At 46.6% G+C, this 16,001-nt stretch overlaps 10 protein-coding genes across 10 annotated transcripts; 2 read left to right on the top strand and 8 right to left on the bottom strand.

Moving 5' to 3' along the window:
• Nucleotides 1–91: 91 nt before the first annotated feature.
• C8R40DRAFT_1159040 (Six-hairpin glycosidase-like protein) lies at nt 92–1,120 on the bottom strand (the record flags this gene model as incomplete). Its single annotated transcript, XM_046229825.1, has 4 exons — nt 92–372; nt 433–704; nt 757–892; nt 1,063–1,120. The coding sequence occupies 4 exons, from the start codon at nt 1,118–1,120 to the stop codon at nt 92–94; spliced, it is 747 nt and encodes a 248-aa protein (XP_046089593.1).
• Nucleotides 1,121–1,312: 192 nt separating this feature from the next.
• C8R40DRAFT_989414 (uncharacterized protein) lies at nt 1,313–2,250 on the bottom strand (the record flags this gene model as incomplete). The annotated part of the gene is made up of 3 exons (XM_046236708.1): nt 1,313–1,473; nt 1,598–1,928; nt 2,053–2,250. Coding segments are annotated over 3 exons (690 nt in total), but the record flags the coding sequence as incomplete, so codon positions are not given.
• A 144-nt stretch (nt 2,251–2,394) lies between these two features.
• On the bottom strand, nt 2,395–3,623 carry C8R40DRAFT_1218802 (uncharacterized protein). The gene is made up of 6 exons (XM_046233247.1): nt 3,255–3,623; nt 3,142–3,184; nt 3,061–3,091; nt 2,923–2,999; nt 2,748–2,874; nt 2,395–2,689 (listed from the first exon to the last, which is right to left on the bottom strand). Exons 1-6 carry the CDS (start codon nt 3,302–3,304, stop codon nt 2,589–2,591), a joined length of 429 nt encoding a protein of 142 aa, XP_046089591.1. The 5' UTR covers nt 3,305–3,623; the 3' UTR covers nt 2,395–2,588.
• C8R40DRAFT_1038285 (major facilitator superfamily domain-containing protein) lies at nt 3,441–4,962 on the bottom strand (the record flags this gene model as incomplete). The annotated part of the gene is made up of 7 exons (XM_046223743.1): nt 3,441–3,611; nt 3,663–3,815; nt 3,870–4,155; nt 4,218–4,377; nt 4,427–4,505; nt 4,556–4,856; nt 4,910–4,962. 7 exons carry the CDS (start codon nt 4,960–4,962, stop codon nt 3,441–3,443), a joined length of 1,203 nt encoding a protein of 400 aa, XP_046089590.1.
• Nucleotides 4,963–5,331: 369 nt separating this feature from the next.
• C8R40DRAFT_1089922 (ribonuclease H2, subunit C) lies at nt 5,332–6,296 on the top strand. The gene is made up of 2 exons (XM_046227450.1): nt 5,332–6,132; nt 6,188–6,296. Exons 1-2 carry the CDS (start codon nt 5,362–5,364, stop codon nt 6,215–6,217), a joined length of 801 nt encoding a protein of 266 aa, XP_046089589.1. The 5' UTR covers nt 5,332–5,361; the 3' UTR covers nt 6,218–6,296.
• A 221-nt stretch (nt 6,297–6,517) lies between these two features.
• Nucleotides 6,518–7,197, bottom strand: C8R40DRAFT_1038007 (uncharacterized protein; the record flags this gene model as incomplete). Its single annotated transcript, XM_046223721.1, has 3 exons — nt 6,518–6,679; nt 6,732–6,795; nt 6,851–7,197. The coding sequence occupies 3 exons, from the start codon at nt 7,195–7,197 to the stop codon at nt 6,518–6,520; spliced, it is 573 nt and encodes a 190-aa protein (XP_046089588.1).
• Nucleotides 7,198–8,449: 1,252 nt separating this feature from the next.
• Nucleotides 8,450–10,192, bottom strand: C8R40DRAFT_1037675 (uncharacterized protein; the record flags this gene model as incomplete). The annotated part of the gene is made up of 9 exons (XM_046223687.1): nt 8,450–8,589; nt 8,651–8,776; nt 8,841–8,977; nt 9,031–9,191; nt 9,247–9,307; nt 9,358–9,552; nt 9,604–9,718; nt 9,774–9,936; nt 9,986–10,192. The coding sequence occupies 9 exons, from the start codon at nt 10,190–10,192 to the stop codon at nt 8,450–8,452; spliced, it is 1,305 nt and encodes a 434-aa protein (XP_046089587.1).
• A 713-nt stretch (nt 10,193–10,905) lies between these two features.
• On the bottom strand, nt 10,906–12,484 carry C8R40DRAFT_1159036 (uncharacterized protein; the record flags this gene model as incomplete). Its single annotated transcript, XM_046229824.1, has 4 exons — nt 10,906–11,255; nt 11,280–11,544; nt 11,597–12,199; nt 12,233–12,484. 4 exons carry the CDS (start codon nt 12,482–12,484, stop codon nt 10,906–10,908), a joined length of 1,470 nt encoding a protein of 489 aa, XP_046089586.1.
• A 108-nt stretch (nt 12,485–12,592) lies between these two features.
• On the top strand, nt 12,593–13,451 carry C8R40DRAFT_1167227 (microsomal signal peptidase 25 kDa subunit-domain-containing protein; the record flags this gene model as incomplete). The annotated part of the gene is made up of 4 exons (XM_046230979.1): nt 12,593–12,781; nt 12,831–12,991; nt 13,043–13,136; nt 13,200–13,451. 4 exons carry the CDS (start codon nt 12,593–12,595, stop codon nt 13,449–13,451), a joined length of 696 nt encoding a protein of 231 aa, XP_046089585.1.
• A 451-nt stretch (nt 13,452–13,902) lies between these two features.
• On the bottom strand, nt 13,903–15,493 carry C8R40DRAFT_1037786 (uncharacterized protein; the record flags this gene model as incomplete). Its single annotated transcript, XM_046223697.1, has 2 exons — nt 13,903–14,568; nt 14,633–15,493. 2 exons carry the CDS (start codon nt 15,491–15,493, stop codon nt 13,903–13,905), a joined length of 1,527 nt encoding a protein of 508 aa, XP_046089584.1.
• Between the last annotated feature and the right edge of the window lie 508 nt (nt 15,494–16,001).

The raw sequence follows: 16,001 nt of genomic DNA, 5'->3' as shown, positions 1-16,001 counted from the left end.
GAATCAGAAACTGAGATGCACTTCGGACACATATACCAGGCATATACTATGTACTTCACAACCAGAGGTTACTACTTCATTTGCTCAATTTTCACTGGAAATCCGAGAGAGCCAAATGTACAGAATCGTTCCTCTGCATGGATAGGTTAATCGCCGTCCCATTATATCTCACCCTCGCAAACGTGCCCAGAGTGCTAGTAAGGGTGGCCCAAGAAAGAAATCCTGCGGACCAGGCGATATCGAGCGTGAATCCACCTCTGGCCCGGAACCCAGACACTGATCCATGTGTCCAAGATTGAGGTATTGCTGGTAAAAGATGTATCTCCCCATTGTGACTTTGCAGAATCATCTCTGCCACAGCGTTGGTTCCACCTGGAGCGTAACCAATTTAACAATCAGAATACTGGGAAAGTAAAAGCCAAGGAAACGAACCGAAGTTTCCGTCAATCTGGAAAACACTGTTAATAGACCACAGGTTATCGTACGAATAACGAGAAATCAGACGCGTCATGTAGTAATACGCTGTTTCCCCTTGTAGAAGTCTCGCGAATAAGTTTGCCCTCCAAGCAGTAGGCCATCCCGAGCTTGAGTCGCCTCGAAGAAGAAGCGATACATTGGCAGCATGGGCAAGGGTCTCATTGAACCTGGGGTCAATCTGCGCTCCCGGAAAGAGCCCATATAACTGACTGATGTGGGTAAAAGGACTATTCAGAAGCCATTGAATGATACTTCGCACAATATGCATAAAGCACAAACCCATTTGAATCATAATCTCGCGCCCATTCCTGGATTTGACCCAGGGAACCAATTCGGAAAGGTATCAGTCGATCTTTCAATGTGGACAAATTTGCTGCGAATTCGCTGTCGACTCCGAGGATGGTTGCAAACTCGACTGTGTGATTAAATAGATCTCGCAGAAGGCTGCAAAAAAAAGGTTATCTATGGGAGGAACATTCAACAAGCTAATCAGCAACACCCACGAATTATCGATCGTAGAACCTATCCATTTTAGGAGTTGGAAATGAGTTAAATGCCGAGTAACTGTAAGAAAAACTGACTGACCATAAGTCAACGAGACGTTCGTATCGTTATAATTCCCAATCCCATGTTCAGGACTCATACTTGGATTAGGCACAATGTATCCGTTAGGCTCCACATCCAGCGGTGCTTCAACCAAGAAATCCATGTAAAATTCCGACAAACCTTTCATCAAAGGATATGCCGTATTCTTCAAAAAGGACGACTGAGGATCCGGATTGAATGCATAGTGCTCGTACATGTGCTGCAAAAGCCAAGCGGGCGCGTAGGGCCAAAAGCCGTAGAAGGCAGCATCGATAGGGGCAGAATCGCGCCAAATGCCAGTATTATGATGACATACCCAACCTCGGCTGATATTGTACGTTTCCAACGCGTCAATTTTTCCCCGTTCAGCGACTTCGGAAATCATAGACCATAGTGGATCAAGAGTTTCTGCTACATTGAGAGGTTCGGCGAACCAGCTGTTCATCTATGCAAGCGGAATTTAGCATCTTTAAAACGGATAAGGAGACCTAAGCATTACAAACCTGCTGGTTGATGTTGACGGTGTGCTTGCTACGAAAATAGCTGGGCTCCTGACTTATCTTCAACAAAAAACAATCATACCTTCCCCAATCTGGACTGAGAACCTGGTTCCATATTCCTTGCAAATTCGAAGGTTCTGTGTTTCGAGACGACGCGATGCCAAGATATCTTCCATATTGCGCGTACAAAGCGAAGATATCCTGATCCGCATCTGGGCCATCTTCTAGGTTCTTGCGAATATTGGTTGGTAAAAATGTGTTGGAAGAAGGTTCTCCTAAAGATATGCGTATTGAAAATTTATCATGGAAGGGAAGGAATGTAAGAAAAAGACAAAATAATGAGATGACATTGTCACGTAAACATGACTCAAAAAAGCTTAATACCCAATGATATGTTCACTCTTCCAAATAACGCAGAGTGATCTTCGACGTGAGCTTTCAGCATGGCATCGAAAGTTTTCCCCTGAACATTCGCTAGGGTCTGAGTAACCTTCTCGTTGGGATCTGCAGACAAATCATCGTATCGAACATAATTCGTGTCGATGGCTATAACAATGAGCGCTTCGTCTGCATTCGATATAGACAATGCTGGTTTGACATCTGACGTTGCGTGGACCTCAGCCATGGTCCCAGAAACGGTGAACTCCGCTTTGACCATAAAATTGATGGAACCCGGGAGTCCATACATGGATGTTCCTTGACCAGTCATCGCCAAATTTCCTCCACTCGCAGAGAATGTCTGTAGAGCGAATTTCTAAGGTGAAACACGCCGCTTGTGACAAACCATATTTACCGGTATACTCATGGGCGTCTCAAAAGACGCATCGAAGGAGACAGACTGGGTTGCATTGGCCGACATAAGAATGACGATGACATTATCGGGGTGACTGGCAAATGCCGTTCGTGTATACTGGACTCCCTCGTAGACGTAGGTTGTAGTAGATACAGCAGTGGCCAAATCTAACGAGTGGTTATAACCACTGATTACTCCAGAATGCGACGTTGCGAGTGACATATTACCAGCCGCTAAGAGTCAGTATGTGTTATATTCAGTCTGAGAACCACGAAAAGACATAACACACTTTGGTAGACTTGTTGACTGATAGGCGTCGCCATGCATTCCGCATCTGCAGTTGCCTGCGCATTAAAGAGATCATCTTGCCTAAAGCCCCATTATTGGTAAACACACCAAGCTCAACGCACTCTCAGACTGAGTATATGTTACGCACCAAACGTACTGCCGAAATGCAGAAAGGTTTGTCGAACAATTCCTGTTATTCGGGTCGTTAAGTGATCCAGACCAGATACGATCCTGTGTTGATCATCAGTGAGCTATCTATCACACATTTTGGACACGTACCTCGTTCAGAATGATCACCTCTTCGGGAATCTGGCCTAATACCTGTGCGCCCAATCGACCGTTCCCCAGAGGAATCACTGTTCAGCAAAACACGCGGATTCATGAAAATTGATAGTATAAGGCACTGATTTCAAGTACCGTTTGTGCTATTGAACCACATAATGGTTCCCTACACTTTTACTCGGTCGAGGGTTCTTTGGAAGACAAGGGAACTCTTACAGCTTGAGCTTGTAGCGCAAGCGCCATCAGGAACAAGTTTGCTCTTGTGAACATGGGTAGGATTGGATCGAGGTTTAGCGTTGAACGTTGAGCTTCATATGATTCTTGCGTACTGAGTTTTTCCGATTCTAAGGCGTCCCGTACCGCGACTCCGCGACCACATTCATACCACCGGGTTTTGAGAGGGTACAACACTAAGAGCGAAGAAGGCGTACCATGCACATGACCTTCCGAAAACTCATGTGGGAGCACCATGTGGTCCAAACTCATGATTGAAAGCATAAGAACCAGGGTTTTCATTAGGCGAAGGTAAACAGATTTGTCTTCGTAGTTAGGACACGAACCCCGAGGATGAACCCGGTACTCCCCACTGATAATGAGCCAGCATAGTACATGGCAGGCCTATAAGCAACAATCCCCGCGCCGGATCCCCCATAGGCATCAAGTAGCCATCCAGCAACGGGCGCACCCTTGAGTCGAGTCAATGACGCTAACTTCCGATTCAGGCAGTAAGCACTTACCAAGAGATAGCCAGCGGCCCATCCGGTTAGGACCATAGAAAACACAGTCGTCACTCGTATTGGACCATACATATGAGCTACGACGCTTGGTATCGTGCTAAAGAAACCACCGTTGCCAAAGCCATTTAGGATAGCGAAAATGATTAACGGAGCCTAGAGATATTCAGTTCATTTCAGCTGAATAATCACCACTACTATCACTCTTACCAAAGAGCTTGAGACCGGCCAAATGGCCAACAAACTCAAAGCACTAAGAATCAAAGCGAGAGACAGACTCGTGATCGGACCACAAACATCACACAGAGCCCCAAAGCTCACCCGGCCCAAGGCAGATGAGACATTGAATACAGCTAGGAGAACGGACCCAACTGAAGCTGCTTCGCCGAGAGAGTTTGTGTACAAGGGAAGGAAGAACGGTGGAACCAGTAAAGGGAATGTCCCGATAGCAGATCCTAGCGCCAACATAACAAAGCGCGGATCCAGAAAAAGAGACCTGGAAGATGAAACGGAAAATTGAGACTATGCCTTCAAATTTGTTCATGACAGTAAACTGACCATTCAATTGTGGCCGTGGATCTCCTCAAACGATCTTTTAAGAAACAACATGCAGGAAAAGTAAGAGCTATTACGGAAGCTCCTATGATACGAAAAGTCCAGGCAACACCAACGCGACGAATAAGCGCACTCTGAGCAACGCTCAAAATGGCACCACCAACTGTAAATGATCAGGGTCGAAATCGTGTGGACAGAGTTATTTCACTAACTTCCTGCAGCTCCGTATACGGCGCCGTTAGCAAGGCCTCGTTTTTGTCTAAAATATTGCGAAGGAAGGGTGGAACATAACTTCAAAGGTAGTGAGTATATCGGCATGCGAGGTGATCCAAGGACACTACCATGAAGCTCATGCTAGTTCCGAGACCAACAATTATCCCATTCGTCACAAAAAGCCCGCCAACGTTCTTCGAGGATGCGGAACTGAGAATTTGACCTCCTCCCATGAGAAGGCATGATAAGAAACCGGCATTTCTGGCACCGATCCAGCGAATAAGACGACCCATAAATATAGCCCCGAAAGCAATGAACGAGACGCCTAGTGATCCGATGAAGGCGAGCGTTGAATTTGGGGCGATACTTTCAGCAGCCAACTGGGCTTGTATCACACCCCAGGAATAGAAACCTCCAACAGCGAAGAACCTAAAGGAGTCCTGTGATTAGAGGCAGATTTGGGGATTCAAAAATGTGCACACATTATCATGCTGCAAGAAGCCACTACAACCCATCCATAACCACCTTCAGGCATTTCATCGGTATGGTTCATGAGAACTTCATTGGATACTGGCGAAGGTGAATGAGGAGAATCATTGTTGTCATGTAATTCTGCAAGTTGAATGGTGTGGGACATGGCAAGTAATTTTTTGAAAAAAGTAGACCCGGCGACTACGAACCTCAACTCTGAGTCAGAATGGGGATTCCGCCGGACATCCGTTGAAGTGCTATATATCCGTAAGGACGATTTTCGTAATGAATGTTGAATTTCTGCTGAGGTGCTGAATTGATTCTAATCGACGAATGTTTGAGCATGCATCGTGTGTTTTCTGACCAACGTCGAAGCAGCTGACTCAATTCTGGATCTAAGTTCGCGTACTGTCACGACGCGTTGAGTGACAGTGTCACAGTGACGGTTTAATCTCGAACTGTCATGGTTTCTTCGTCTAAAGTTCCAGCTCAGAAAAGATATTCTCGTATATCGATAGCTCCGACTACCTCGAAAGCTCTCCCTCAATGTACACCTTATCTTATGCCGTTCCATATCGACTATACTGGGCCAGCACCGGTGTCGACTTACTTTCGCGTTGAGGACGCGAAGACACACGTTGGAAGCCCAGAATTCTCCAAGGACGCCTCTCGTACAGAAACTGCTGAGGCTTCTGCAGGAAGCTCTGGCTCCGGACTGGATGTGGCTCAGTCTCCACACGAACACAATGGCATTGATACTATCTCGTCCGTAGAACAAAGAATGAGATCTCCTGAGACCTCTACATCAAATCCCGTTCCGGATGGCCACCCCCGCTACATTTCTACATTCCGGGGCCGGACAGTACAAGGACTAGAAGTTGACCTTCCGGAAGGATATACAGGAATTCTTTTTCGTTCTGGCGATGAAGCGGGGGAGGCAAAGAACACTGGGAAGGGCAAAGGTGTCGCAAATGGAAAAGGGAAAGTGGCAGCAGTTCAACAAAATCAGAGAAGAACTACGCGTCGTTCAACAAGGTCACGAGTTGCCGACGACGACGAAGTAATGGATACTGATGCCGAAGATGAGGCGGAAGAAGCCTCTGAAAGTGCCTTAGATCTTTTTGCCTCTTCACAATTCAAGTCATTCTTGTTGTGGCATCCGGATATTCCTGTGGACACAGGGAAAGACGAGTATATGTCTTCGATCGGAGAATGGATAAAAATTGCAAGCGTGGTGCGTTTCTGCGCCATTGTGACTATCTAGCTTAGTACTCATTTATGCTGTTCAGCTTCATCAAGTGCCCAGTGTTATTACATAGCTTGAATCCTGAATATACCATTTCTCTGATACCATGTTTTCAATAATGTGTTCCCGTAACCATGAAGTTCGAAGTGCAAGTTCAGTCATTATCATAAGTTATATATACACAAGGGCTGTTCTACAAGAAGACATCGTAAATATACACAGACAGTGAAAGTCCCCAGTTTCGTGAGGTTATGGATACAAAGTTTAGGAACAAGATACAAGTAGAGTGTCCTCGGGTGTCCGCTATGTTGTCTATGTCAATATGTATGCAGGCGTGGCGAGCGTCCAGCAGGAGACGACAGAAACAGAAACGTCAGTCGATACGACGGCCGCCTTGGAGCAAAACCGCCGCCAACACGGTTGGGGACAAAAGACCATTCCGGATGGCAATTGGCGACATCTCTAGCCTGATGATTCCTTGTTCCTTGCATAGCCTCGCCAAACAGTCAGCAGAGGAGCTGTTCACTTTATACATCTGTAAAAGAATTCTAAGTCCATAACAAATTTTGAGATCAACTTTTACATACGCAGATCGTATTGTCGCGAGCGACCCAGGCATATTGCTCCCCACCAAAAGTCATGATCCTGAATCTAGGAAGCCCCGTCAGTCCCAGGGAATTATCGATACTAATGATAAAGAGCGTACCTTCTATCGCGAGAGAGCTGAAGAAAATCGGAAGCGTATTGTTTCTTCAAGGTTCCGCGAATCTCAACCTCCGCACCACGGCTATTCCATTCAATGAGGACGACGCTTTGTCCTCCGACAGTCCTAAAGTTAGTGTAGCCTGGTATCCATGAGTCGGTCGTGATGTAGTATTGCGGTTGGCCGTCTGCTTTCGTGAGAGTACAACTCAGGATGTTGGGGTTCATTGATGTGAAATATAGCATTTGGAAGTCGGATGTGGTGGAGTCAGGGGCAGGAAGCGCGCCATAGAGAGACGAGCGTGCGTCACCGCCGTAAGCCCATGCAGAGAAGAAAGGGTTGGTAGACATCCTTGAGTGAAGTGGTTCGAGTACTAGACAATAGGGTGAATAGATGGATGGTTGAATATTGGTCAAGTCGGGATTGCTCCGCCAGAATTTATAGAAAGAGGAATGAGCTTTGGGATCCGATAAAACACATTTGTTTACTGGTTGAGATTCTTGAAATTGAATACCATAATTGAAAAAAGGAGGAATACAGGCTTAAATTTCGTTGGGCTGATGTTGAACGCGTAGAGGTCGGGCACCTCGGAAAACGTAGAATACTGGAGAAGGGACTGCTCCCTATCTGGGAACAAGGGAAATCGAGTATGGATCGAGAATAAGCAAGGGTCATAGATCTGGGACAGTGCAATTTTAGTCGGCGCATTGTAAAGCGGTGTTGAGCGATGGCCACAATTAAGCGAGCAGGGCAGATGGTAAGGGATCCTCAGCACGAATTCCTCCAGCCGTGAAACGCGCCACATCGCGAAGGCGAAAATTTTTTAAGATATTCCGACTCCGTGTCAGCTTCCCCAAGGTCTTAGTAGTTGTAAGGAAGATAGAGCGGGGTCTCAGCAAACAAAACGCACAAAAGGATCGTGCTTCTTTGATATCGGGCCTTAGCAAACCGCAGTGATACTCCAACACTGGAAGAACATACATCGAGCTCGAGGTTGATGAGGATAACCGAGTGTTGATCAATTTCCAAATGAATCATGATGACAGCACGTGCAGCTCAATATATCAATACTCGTACTCTTTTCCTCGCAGAACCTCGGAGGATTTTCCCGGCCCATAACCATTCTATTAACTGAATTACACAGTCAGTAGTCATAGAATCAACAGTCTGTGTCATCTTCAACTTGGGAACAATACTTACAAGATGGGTGGTAGGAACAAAAGCTAACAAAAGGGCAACCAAGTTTTCAGTGTCGGAAGCCTCGGAATCCAGCTGAATCCAGGTTGTGAATCGTAGATGCCCGGAAGCCATTGTCCATAGACGAAGACCAGAGAAAGACTTATGAGAGTCATATCTGTGTATGATCAATGGTCGTGATGCTTTCTTGAGCTGTGTTTCGGCGGGGTTCAATTGGATGCAGTGTGCACTGCTGTATGCACGAGAAACACTACGTACAAGCACTATCAGATTTGTATAGAACAATCTGAAATAAATCATAGTAAGTTTTAGTAAACTGATGTAAAGTAGATAATCGCAACAGTGCTGTTGTGTCATTAATTATTGCTCTTAAGATCTTCGCTCCTCGAGTACCAGCCAAAGATTTTAATCTGCAACTTTCTCGTCAGGCTCCATAGTCCCATTCAGCTCAGAGATGTGTTTCCTTCGCATGAACCACTGGAAGAAAGGCAGAGTGATACAAGATATCGCGGTCCAGGCAATCAAGACCCCAAAATTGAGTCCAACTAGTAGCGCATAGGTTAATATCTGAAATAGATCAAGAACATTCGAGGGCGAATCACTGACGATTGTTTTTGGTGCCGAAGAGAATGGTTCGCACAGCGCAGGAGATGTTATAAAACGGGAAGGCGTAGCCGTATCGATATATACCAGGTAATACATCGATAGGTAAGAAGCACACAGACACATTGCCTGTGATGGAGAAATGCGTCAGCCCCGATAACCACGAAGAGAAAAGACAAAGGAATCAACGCACTGATGATGAGTAGGATCATAAAAAATGGTACACCTTTCATTGTCATTAAGGTGAGCATTGCTTCCAGGGCTAATCCAACGGAAAGCATGCCCGCCCAGTTCAGCATCCAAAATAGAACGAACCCTGCTGCGCCGAACCTTCGGTAGTATTCAGCAAGGGAATCTACAAGACCATCAAGGAGAAAACTTACTTGCGTGAAAAATCGACCTGGAACGCTCGACTGAGCAGTGAGTAAAATAGTGAGAGAAATAAATATGTAACAAAAGAGGACAATAAGCGAAGGCGGATGATAGAAGCTGTCGTCAGATGCGTTTCCAATCCAGACATCAACCGTGCGGAAAGACTGATATTCTGAGAAAGCAACCTGAGCAAGCAGAGTCAATCGTGTTGAAAAACGAAAACGTACGACAATGAAGAAAGATAAGATGAGAGTATAAATCAACCCGACATAGGTCATAGCAGTAGCGCTGCAATGGACTTATCAGTGTGAATTCCAATCCTTGGAGAGAATTCTTACACAGGGATATCGAAAGGTTTGAGATCGTTAACAACGAAGCTGATGGGCTGCGTGATAATCTGCGGCGCACGCGCAAGCAAATTCGTCAAATTGGAGGATGAACTTGAAGAAGCTAGGTTGGTGGCATAGCTTTGAGCGAATTTCTGGGATGCAGATAAGAGGACCGCTTGTACGGTGGGTAATAAGACGGCATTGCTAAAGATCATGTTGAACATATGTATAATGCAGAGATAGAAACCTACGTACTATCCATTTTCGCTACGGGCTTGGTTCCCGTACACAGTGATAGCAGACGATCCATTGTAAGAGGAATCGAAAGAAGCCACGGCAGATTGAAGATTTGAGGTAGCATTTGCGTTGACTACCCGTCGAAATCAGTGAGATATATAATTCTGTGATGAAAGATTTGTACATACCAACAACAGCAATCCATGTTTTTTGTTCCACTACGTCATTTCCGACCTCGCTGGGACCTGCGAAGTTTGACGACGGAACTTGGCTCCAAGTAATCTTTCCTGACGCAGAAGATGCTTCCAAAGCTTGAACAACCGCGTTTCCAATGGTAGATTGGTCGAAATCCTGGCTTGAACGGTTAACATGTGGTACCAATGAGCCACCAGGTGCTTACCACGATCCAACCCTGCAAGGGATGCTCCGGCGATTTCCATAGCGCACCCCAGTATATTGAGAATATTGCGAACATTGCGACCGTAAGAGCTACTGTCCCGCCGATAAGTGTCTTGAAGTAGATACTCCGTGCAACTTTTAGGTTGCTGTCCGTAAATGATGCAGAGAAAGGAGGGATACTGGGATGTGATTGCGAATGACTGGTCATATTGGATGTGGCTGCAAGTTTGGGAGCAGAGGGAGATTCGTTGTGTAGGGTGTCGTGGTCGCTCATCAGTGACTATGAGGAATTGGGGGAGAGGTATTCGGTCCAAAGACATTGACATTGTTTTATACTAGCCTGTCAAGCGCACCGTTTTGGTAAAAATCGCGCGATCACCTAAGCTTCTGCCAAAATTGATTCCGTTTTTCCAGTTCGTCAAGCATAATTACGATTGAGATCGAGGCGATGGCTAATCACCAGGCAGCCGCTTCGTTCCAATCTCGACGACTCTCGAGAAATTTAGGCCGACTCGGCAGTGCCCTGAAACAGCGGCAGCCCCCTGAAGAAAGCGCATTCTGCAACTGGCTTCAGGATAAATAACAAGCAAGTGACGATGTTAACGCTGTAATGTGGAAGAGCGGATGCACGGATCTAAATGAATAACCGCCTACCACACCTTTCCAACGGTGCCAATGTTGGAACTGGTTCTGGAGTCTGGATTTCTGAACCTGGGTATTTATTAATATTGTTCGTCGTTTCCTTGTGTGTTAAATGCCGAGATGACAAACTCAACGTCGCAGCACACTCGCAGTGCCTCCTGGTTATTGAGACACCCGCCAGGTCTGGGGCTGGAGCAGTATGGAAGAAAGAAAAAGGGGAGCATGATATACATTGGAACTTAGTGTAAATACTTACAGTCGAGTCATGACACAAAGTTACTAGGATATCCAATTTTCGCCAACCCTCTTACCAGACTCTACACAATCGCCTAAACTGACCCCTCTGACGCCAGCCCCAATTACCTCCAGTCTACCGGACCAAACACCCTTTGCCAGGGTGACCTTCAGTTCCTCCATCCGCTCTAAATGACCAGGTGTAGGCGTAGGGATACAATCAACATGGCGGTGGGTCCGTGTGTATATCGGGTCAGGCAGCACCTTTAGAAAATCATCAGGAGCCGTGAGATGAACGGAGAGCTGCTTCAAGACAGCATCCAAATCGGTATGCGAAGGGGTGATAGGATTAGGACCACCCATCATCACTGTCATTTTCGTGAAATTGCCTGCATCTGAATCCTGCGCTGAGAGAGCACACGAGTCAAAGACAGTTCCAAGGATGCCGGGGTTGTCGAGCGTGTACCCTGACGGTGGGCGAGGGATGAGATATCCGAATCCGGCAGGGTGTAAGCGAGGCTGTGTTTGTGGAAAGATGAGGTTGAGGACGACGACCGAGGATGAGGGATTCGCCGTAAGATGAGGAAGTGATGATGTTGGGGACAAGAGGTTATTGAGCACAGGAAGCGGCAAAGCGGATACGATGTGTGTGGGGTTGACCTTTTGTCCACTAGCCAGGTGGACCTATCCAAAAGCATCAAAATCACCGCCTTTTCGTTGAAAATAAAAGACTTACCTCCAATAAACCATTCTCCGCCACTCCAAGTGAACTTATGGGGGTATCACACAGTATTTCCACATTGGGTTGATTCTGTAGGCGGGTTGCTAGCGCGCCCGTAAGTGTGCCTATACCGTCTGTGAATGAGTACACTGAAACATTCTTCATAATGTCGGGTATATCGCCAACATCGTAATCTTTTCGGGGACTTGCAGTATCTGGCAAAAGGGCCCCTCGTACCACGCTGCCCCAACCTCGATCCTCCATAGCCCACAATGATGGAAAGGCAGCGCGCACACTCAGTTGTCGGGAATCAGCAGCATAGATACCGTGCACTAAAGCGCTGCCAAATGTGCGAGCAAAAATAGGACCAAAACGGCGGGTCATGAAACTGTCCACGGATTCATCAGTTATACCGCTGGGTCTATTTCTTCGTTTCACAGGCTCTTTCAAGACGTGCGGAAGTAACATTGTCCGCATGGGAGGAGAAAATACCGATGTCAAAGTGTTTGGTAGAGTGATAAGCCCTTGCGTTTCGGGGATTTGAAGGTATCGGTTCTTCGTTGCTGATGAGGTAACTGGCGTTGTTATTATTGATGTTTTGAGTCCAAGGAGATGTATCTGACCTCAGTAAATAGCCCATATATTCAGGACCTTTATCGTGCGCACCAGTTCCAGTACTGATTTCGCGTTCGGTCTTAGCGTTCGAGGACCAGATTCCAGTAGAATGTCAGCAGTATGACCGCTTCCGTCGCGAACTTGAACCCTCTCACTGGAGATCCATCCTCCAAGCCGATGCGTTTTTTCCACCAAGGTAATCAGTGCTTCAGGATAGCGACGCGAAAGGTGGAAAGCGGATGAAAGTCCAGAAAGACCACCACCCAATACAACGATATGGCGGTTCATTGAGGTGAAAGAACGTCACGCGTGATCTTCCAGGCGCCACGTGGCGCTGTTCTTGACACGCTCATTGACTTTGACTTCTTCATCCTTGCACAGTTTCCTGTATCATTTATGGCTCGCTCAAAGAAAGTCGAAAATGGACATACAGCCAGATCATTAAGTCCAGCAGCTCCGTCTTCACCTGACAGACCAACTGGCCCTCTGAGCATCATCATCGCTCCCGAAGACCGCGAAGTTATAAAAGTCAACAATGCGAATGTCACAGAACTAAAAAATGCCTGCGATGATGCAGTGAAACGTGTAAGTTTTATCTTCGAGCTCTTGGAATGTATTCTCAACTGCATTTCAGTACCTTTCCCGCCCAGAACTATTCAACCAAATTCATCTCCATACAGACGTCCGATTGGGTTTGGGATGGGCAAGTGTTTTCGTCGCTGGAGGCACAGCGTTCTACGGATATAAATTTGATTTTGAGAAATCAAAGCCGGTCGTATGGGTGGGGCTGATACTGTATGTTTGGATCAGGTCCCCGTTCAAACTGCAGACGTTGACTTTTTTCAGTTATTTCTTCTTGACACTCGTGCAATCTCTCTATGCATACTTCATCGAGGGTGAGATCGTTTACATGGGCAAGCGTAAGACGTTTTCTCGACGAGTACGTGCTTCAATTTTGCGTGATTTTGTCGCACGAGACCTCGATTTACGTTCCTTTTTGCAGATCGTTTCTGAGAGGATAACGCTGACATCACGAACGACCCCTGCCAAGGCTTCGACTCCACCCTCTTACAACCTCTCCATCTCATATGTACGCTCTGCCAGCAACGGAAAGTCTCTGCTTGCCAAGGGTAAAACTCAGAGAGTGGAAGGTTATAATGCCTTTTTTGACGAGGAGGGTACTATGGACCAAGAACGGTTCGAGAAGTGGGTCGGAGAACTTGTCGAGGAAGCAATGGAAGGAAAACAGTCATGATAAATTCCGTTTCTTCCTCTTTTGGGACTTCGTGTTATGGTGAGTTCTTCGTACATTTTCCGCTGACCCTTCTTGCTCATACTGTATCTCTCAGCTTGAACGATATGATACAGTGTATTCATCCGTTTGCTATATTGATTTTCTTGCAGACGCATTGTCCTGTTGTACGAACGATCCTTTATTTGCTGCACCATATATAACTATTTCCCAATCAACTTAGCCTATGTGAATGAACCTCATTAAATGCAATCGAAATTCGGAACATCATTGGATACCTGGGAGTCCTTGAATCGAGAAGATGTACGATATTTTAGATTTCGAGATGGTGTCAACTGCCGGCGCTTAAAAAGTGCAGACATTCGCAAGTACGCCAAGGCCAAATGGTCATTGTTGGGTTACAGCAGTCGGTCCATTACAATTCGTGGCACTCAACCATCAGTGAAGTACATATTCAAAGACCGAAGAAAGCTTTTAATTTCTGCTTCCTTGGCTTCTCAGCCTCTTCAAGAACGTGTCTCTTGTGTTCCAACCGCTTGATCCTATCGGCCATCCTCTGCAATGACTCTGCGTCTGCACCCTCCTTCTTCATTGTTTCCTGACGAAGCTTCAACAGACGAATTGCAGAAGTAATGTAGCCAATGAAGCTCCCAGACAGAGCGAGCTGGTTGTACTTTTCGCAAAGTTCGGAAAGCTGTTTCTCAAGATCGACGATCTCCTTCTCGAGGGCAATGATGTTCTTCTCCACGCCCTCCATCACTATGGCTATCCGGTCTGCCTCCGTTTTAGCCTCATCATAACGCCTTTTCGCATCCTCGTCGACTACCTTGCCTGACTTTATTCTCTTCACCCACTTGGAGCGATAATGTTGGTGGTCTTCGGCCAGGTGATGACAGATGGTACAGACACGTTTAAGACCAGTGCCGGTTGAGTTGTAAAATGCGCTGCAGTTGCTACCAAGAGTCGCACGATCGAGAGTAAACCCGACACCGCAGCCTTCGTGACAGTTGCTGTAACAGTTCCCGGCCACACAGAGCGTGTTATGCTCGGAACCAGTATTCTCGTGCTCGAAGAATGGAGTGTTAATAATCTCCTCGTACTTTTCGTTGATTTTCTTTCCCTATAAACGTCAAAGGGCAAGTTCTGGTGTCATAGTCAAAAACCAAAAGTTGCAAATTACGAACCTGCTCCTGGGCAGCTTTATCCGATTGAAGTTTTTTGAGTCCGTTGCGTGTTATTTCCGTCTGGTCCATGCGTGCGATAACATTGGATATGGCAGCTTCGATATCGGTCGACATGATGTAGAGATCATAGATGCTGTTCGTCGGCTGAACCTTGCACTTGTCCAAGAACTGGAAGACCTGACCAAGCATCTTCAGAGCCTTAGTATAGCTCCGATGTACACCCTCGTCCATCTCCTGCAAAATCTCTTCATCAACTGTTGGAGGATCCTGCGCGAGCTTCTCTTGGTACTTAGTCCATTGTGCAAACGGATTGTTAATAGACCATATCTTGGCCTTCCTGAGCTCCTCAGGAAGTGACTTTCGTTCAAAATTGAACGACGTGGGGTCAGAGACCATGGTGAAGATGAAAGCGATGTTGTCGACGATAGAGTTGGGAAACATGCCAGAGATGGTCGTTAACGCGTATTCAGTCGCAGCACCTAGTCGAGCAAGAGTCCCGTTGGCAAGGATGATTACGGCGTCGATGACTTCGAAATGCTTTTTGACAGCATTGGCGATGGCGGCTTTATGTTCATTATCCATGTCGATCCCGCGAGTGTCAGCGAGTCCGGGAGTATCAAGGATATTGACCTCGTTTCCATTGGCGCATGGAATGGTGTAGAACTCGGGAACGTTGGTCTGACTACCAGACGAAGAGCCACCTCGCTCGCTTTTGGCTTGATGGGTGGCCTTGAAGTCCTCTAATTTGATCCCCGCGCAGACGTTCGCAAGCAAGTCTAACATGGCGGTCTTTCCGACACCAGTTTCACCGATGAGGACCAGATTGATTGTGCGCTTGACCCAAGGGGGTTGGATGGTCATTGGCCTAGTGGTCGGAGTTCTGTAAACAAACAATTATTGGATGGACTCGAGGATTGGAGTATCGAGACGACTTACACTCCCGATTTACCACCAGCAACAGTAGCATCCGTATCGGGCGCAATGGAAGCGCCAGTCGGTCTATGAAGGGGGATGAGGAAAGCAATCGGGGGAGTCTGTAAGGTTTCGAACGTACTTGAGAGTGACTGATTGAGACATGAGTAAGGATATGGAATCGACGATTAGCTGACTATAATCGCCGATGTGCTTCAAGGCTGCTTCTTAAAGGCTCAACTTTTGGAGTCTTATTTAATTTCCAAGTCCGTATCTTACCCCACAGGGCGCCTGTCAATCCGTTGATAGGTTCTGTGGCTCTGTAGACTGTCGATGAAAATTTGCCGATCTGTCGCTTGTGGGTCGGTAAATTATCTTCTGCGCCTAAGTATTTCCATCAGGCCCCTCCAATTATTGGAAAGAGTTTACGGAATGAACAATAGAAGTTCCATCGACC

This window comes from Lentinula edodes, assembly GCF_021015755.1.
Source record: "Lentinula edodes strain Le(Bin) 0899 ss11 chromosome Unknown C8R40scaffold_6, whole genome shotgun sequence".
Classification (NCBI taxonomy): Eukaryota; Fungi; Basidiomycota; class Agaricomycetes; order Agaricales; family Omphalotaceae; genus Lentinula; species Lentinula edodes.
Note: the sequence above shows the minus strand (reverse complement) of the source record. Positions and strands in the feature narration are given on the sequence as shown.

Bases quoted from the DNA above. Each gene is read 5' to 3' on its own strand.
- C8R40DRAFT_1218802 (XM_046233247.1), bottom strand. From the start codon at position 3,304: ATGTGGTCGCGGAGTCGCGGTACGGGACGCCTTAGAATCGGAAAAACT. The intron at 3,092-3,141 runs GTAAGAGTTCCC...GTAAAAGTGTAG, and splicing joins TTGCGCTACAAGCTCAAGCT to GGAACCATTATGTGGTTCAA. The intron at 3,000-3,060 runs GTACTTGAAATC...TTTGCTGAACAG, and splicing joins GTGGTTCAATAGCACAAACG to TGATTCCTCTGGGGAACGGT.
- C8R40DRAFT_1089922 (XM_046227450.1), top strand. From the start codon at position 5,362: ATGGTTTCTTCGTCTAAAGTTCCAGCTCAGAAAAGATATTCTCGTATA. The intron at 6,133-6,187 runs GTGCGTTTCTGC...TATGCTGTTCAG, and splicing joins GGATAAAAATTGCAAGCGTG to CTTCATCAAGTGCCCAGTGT.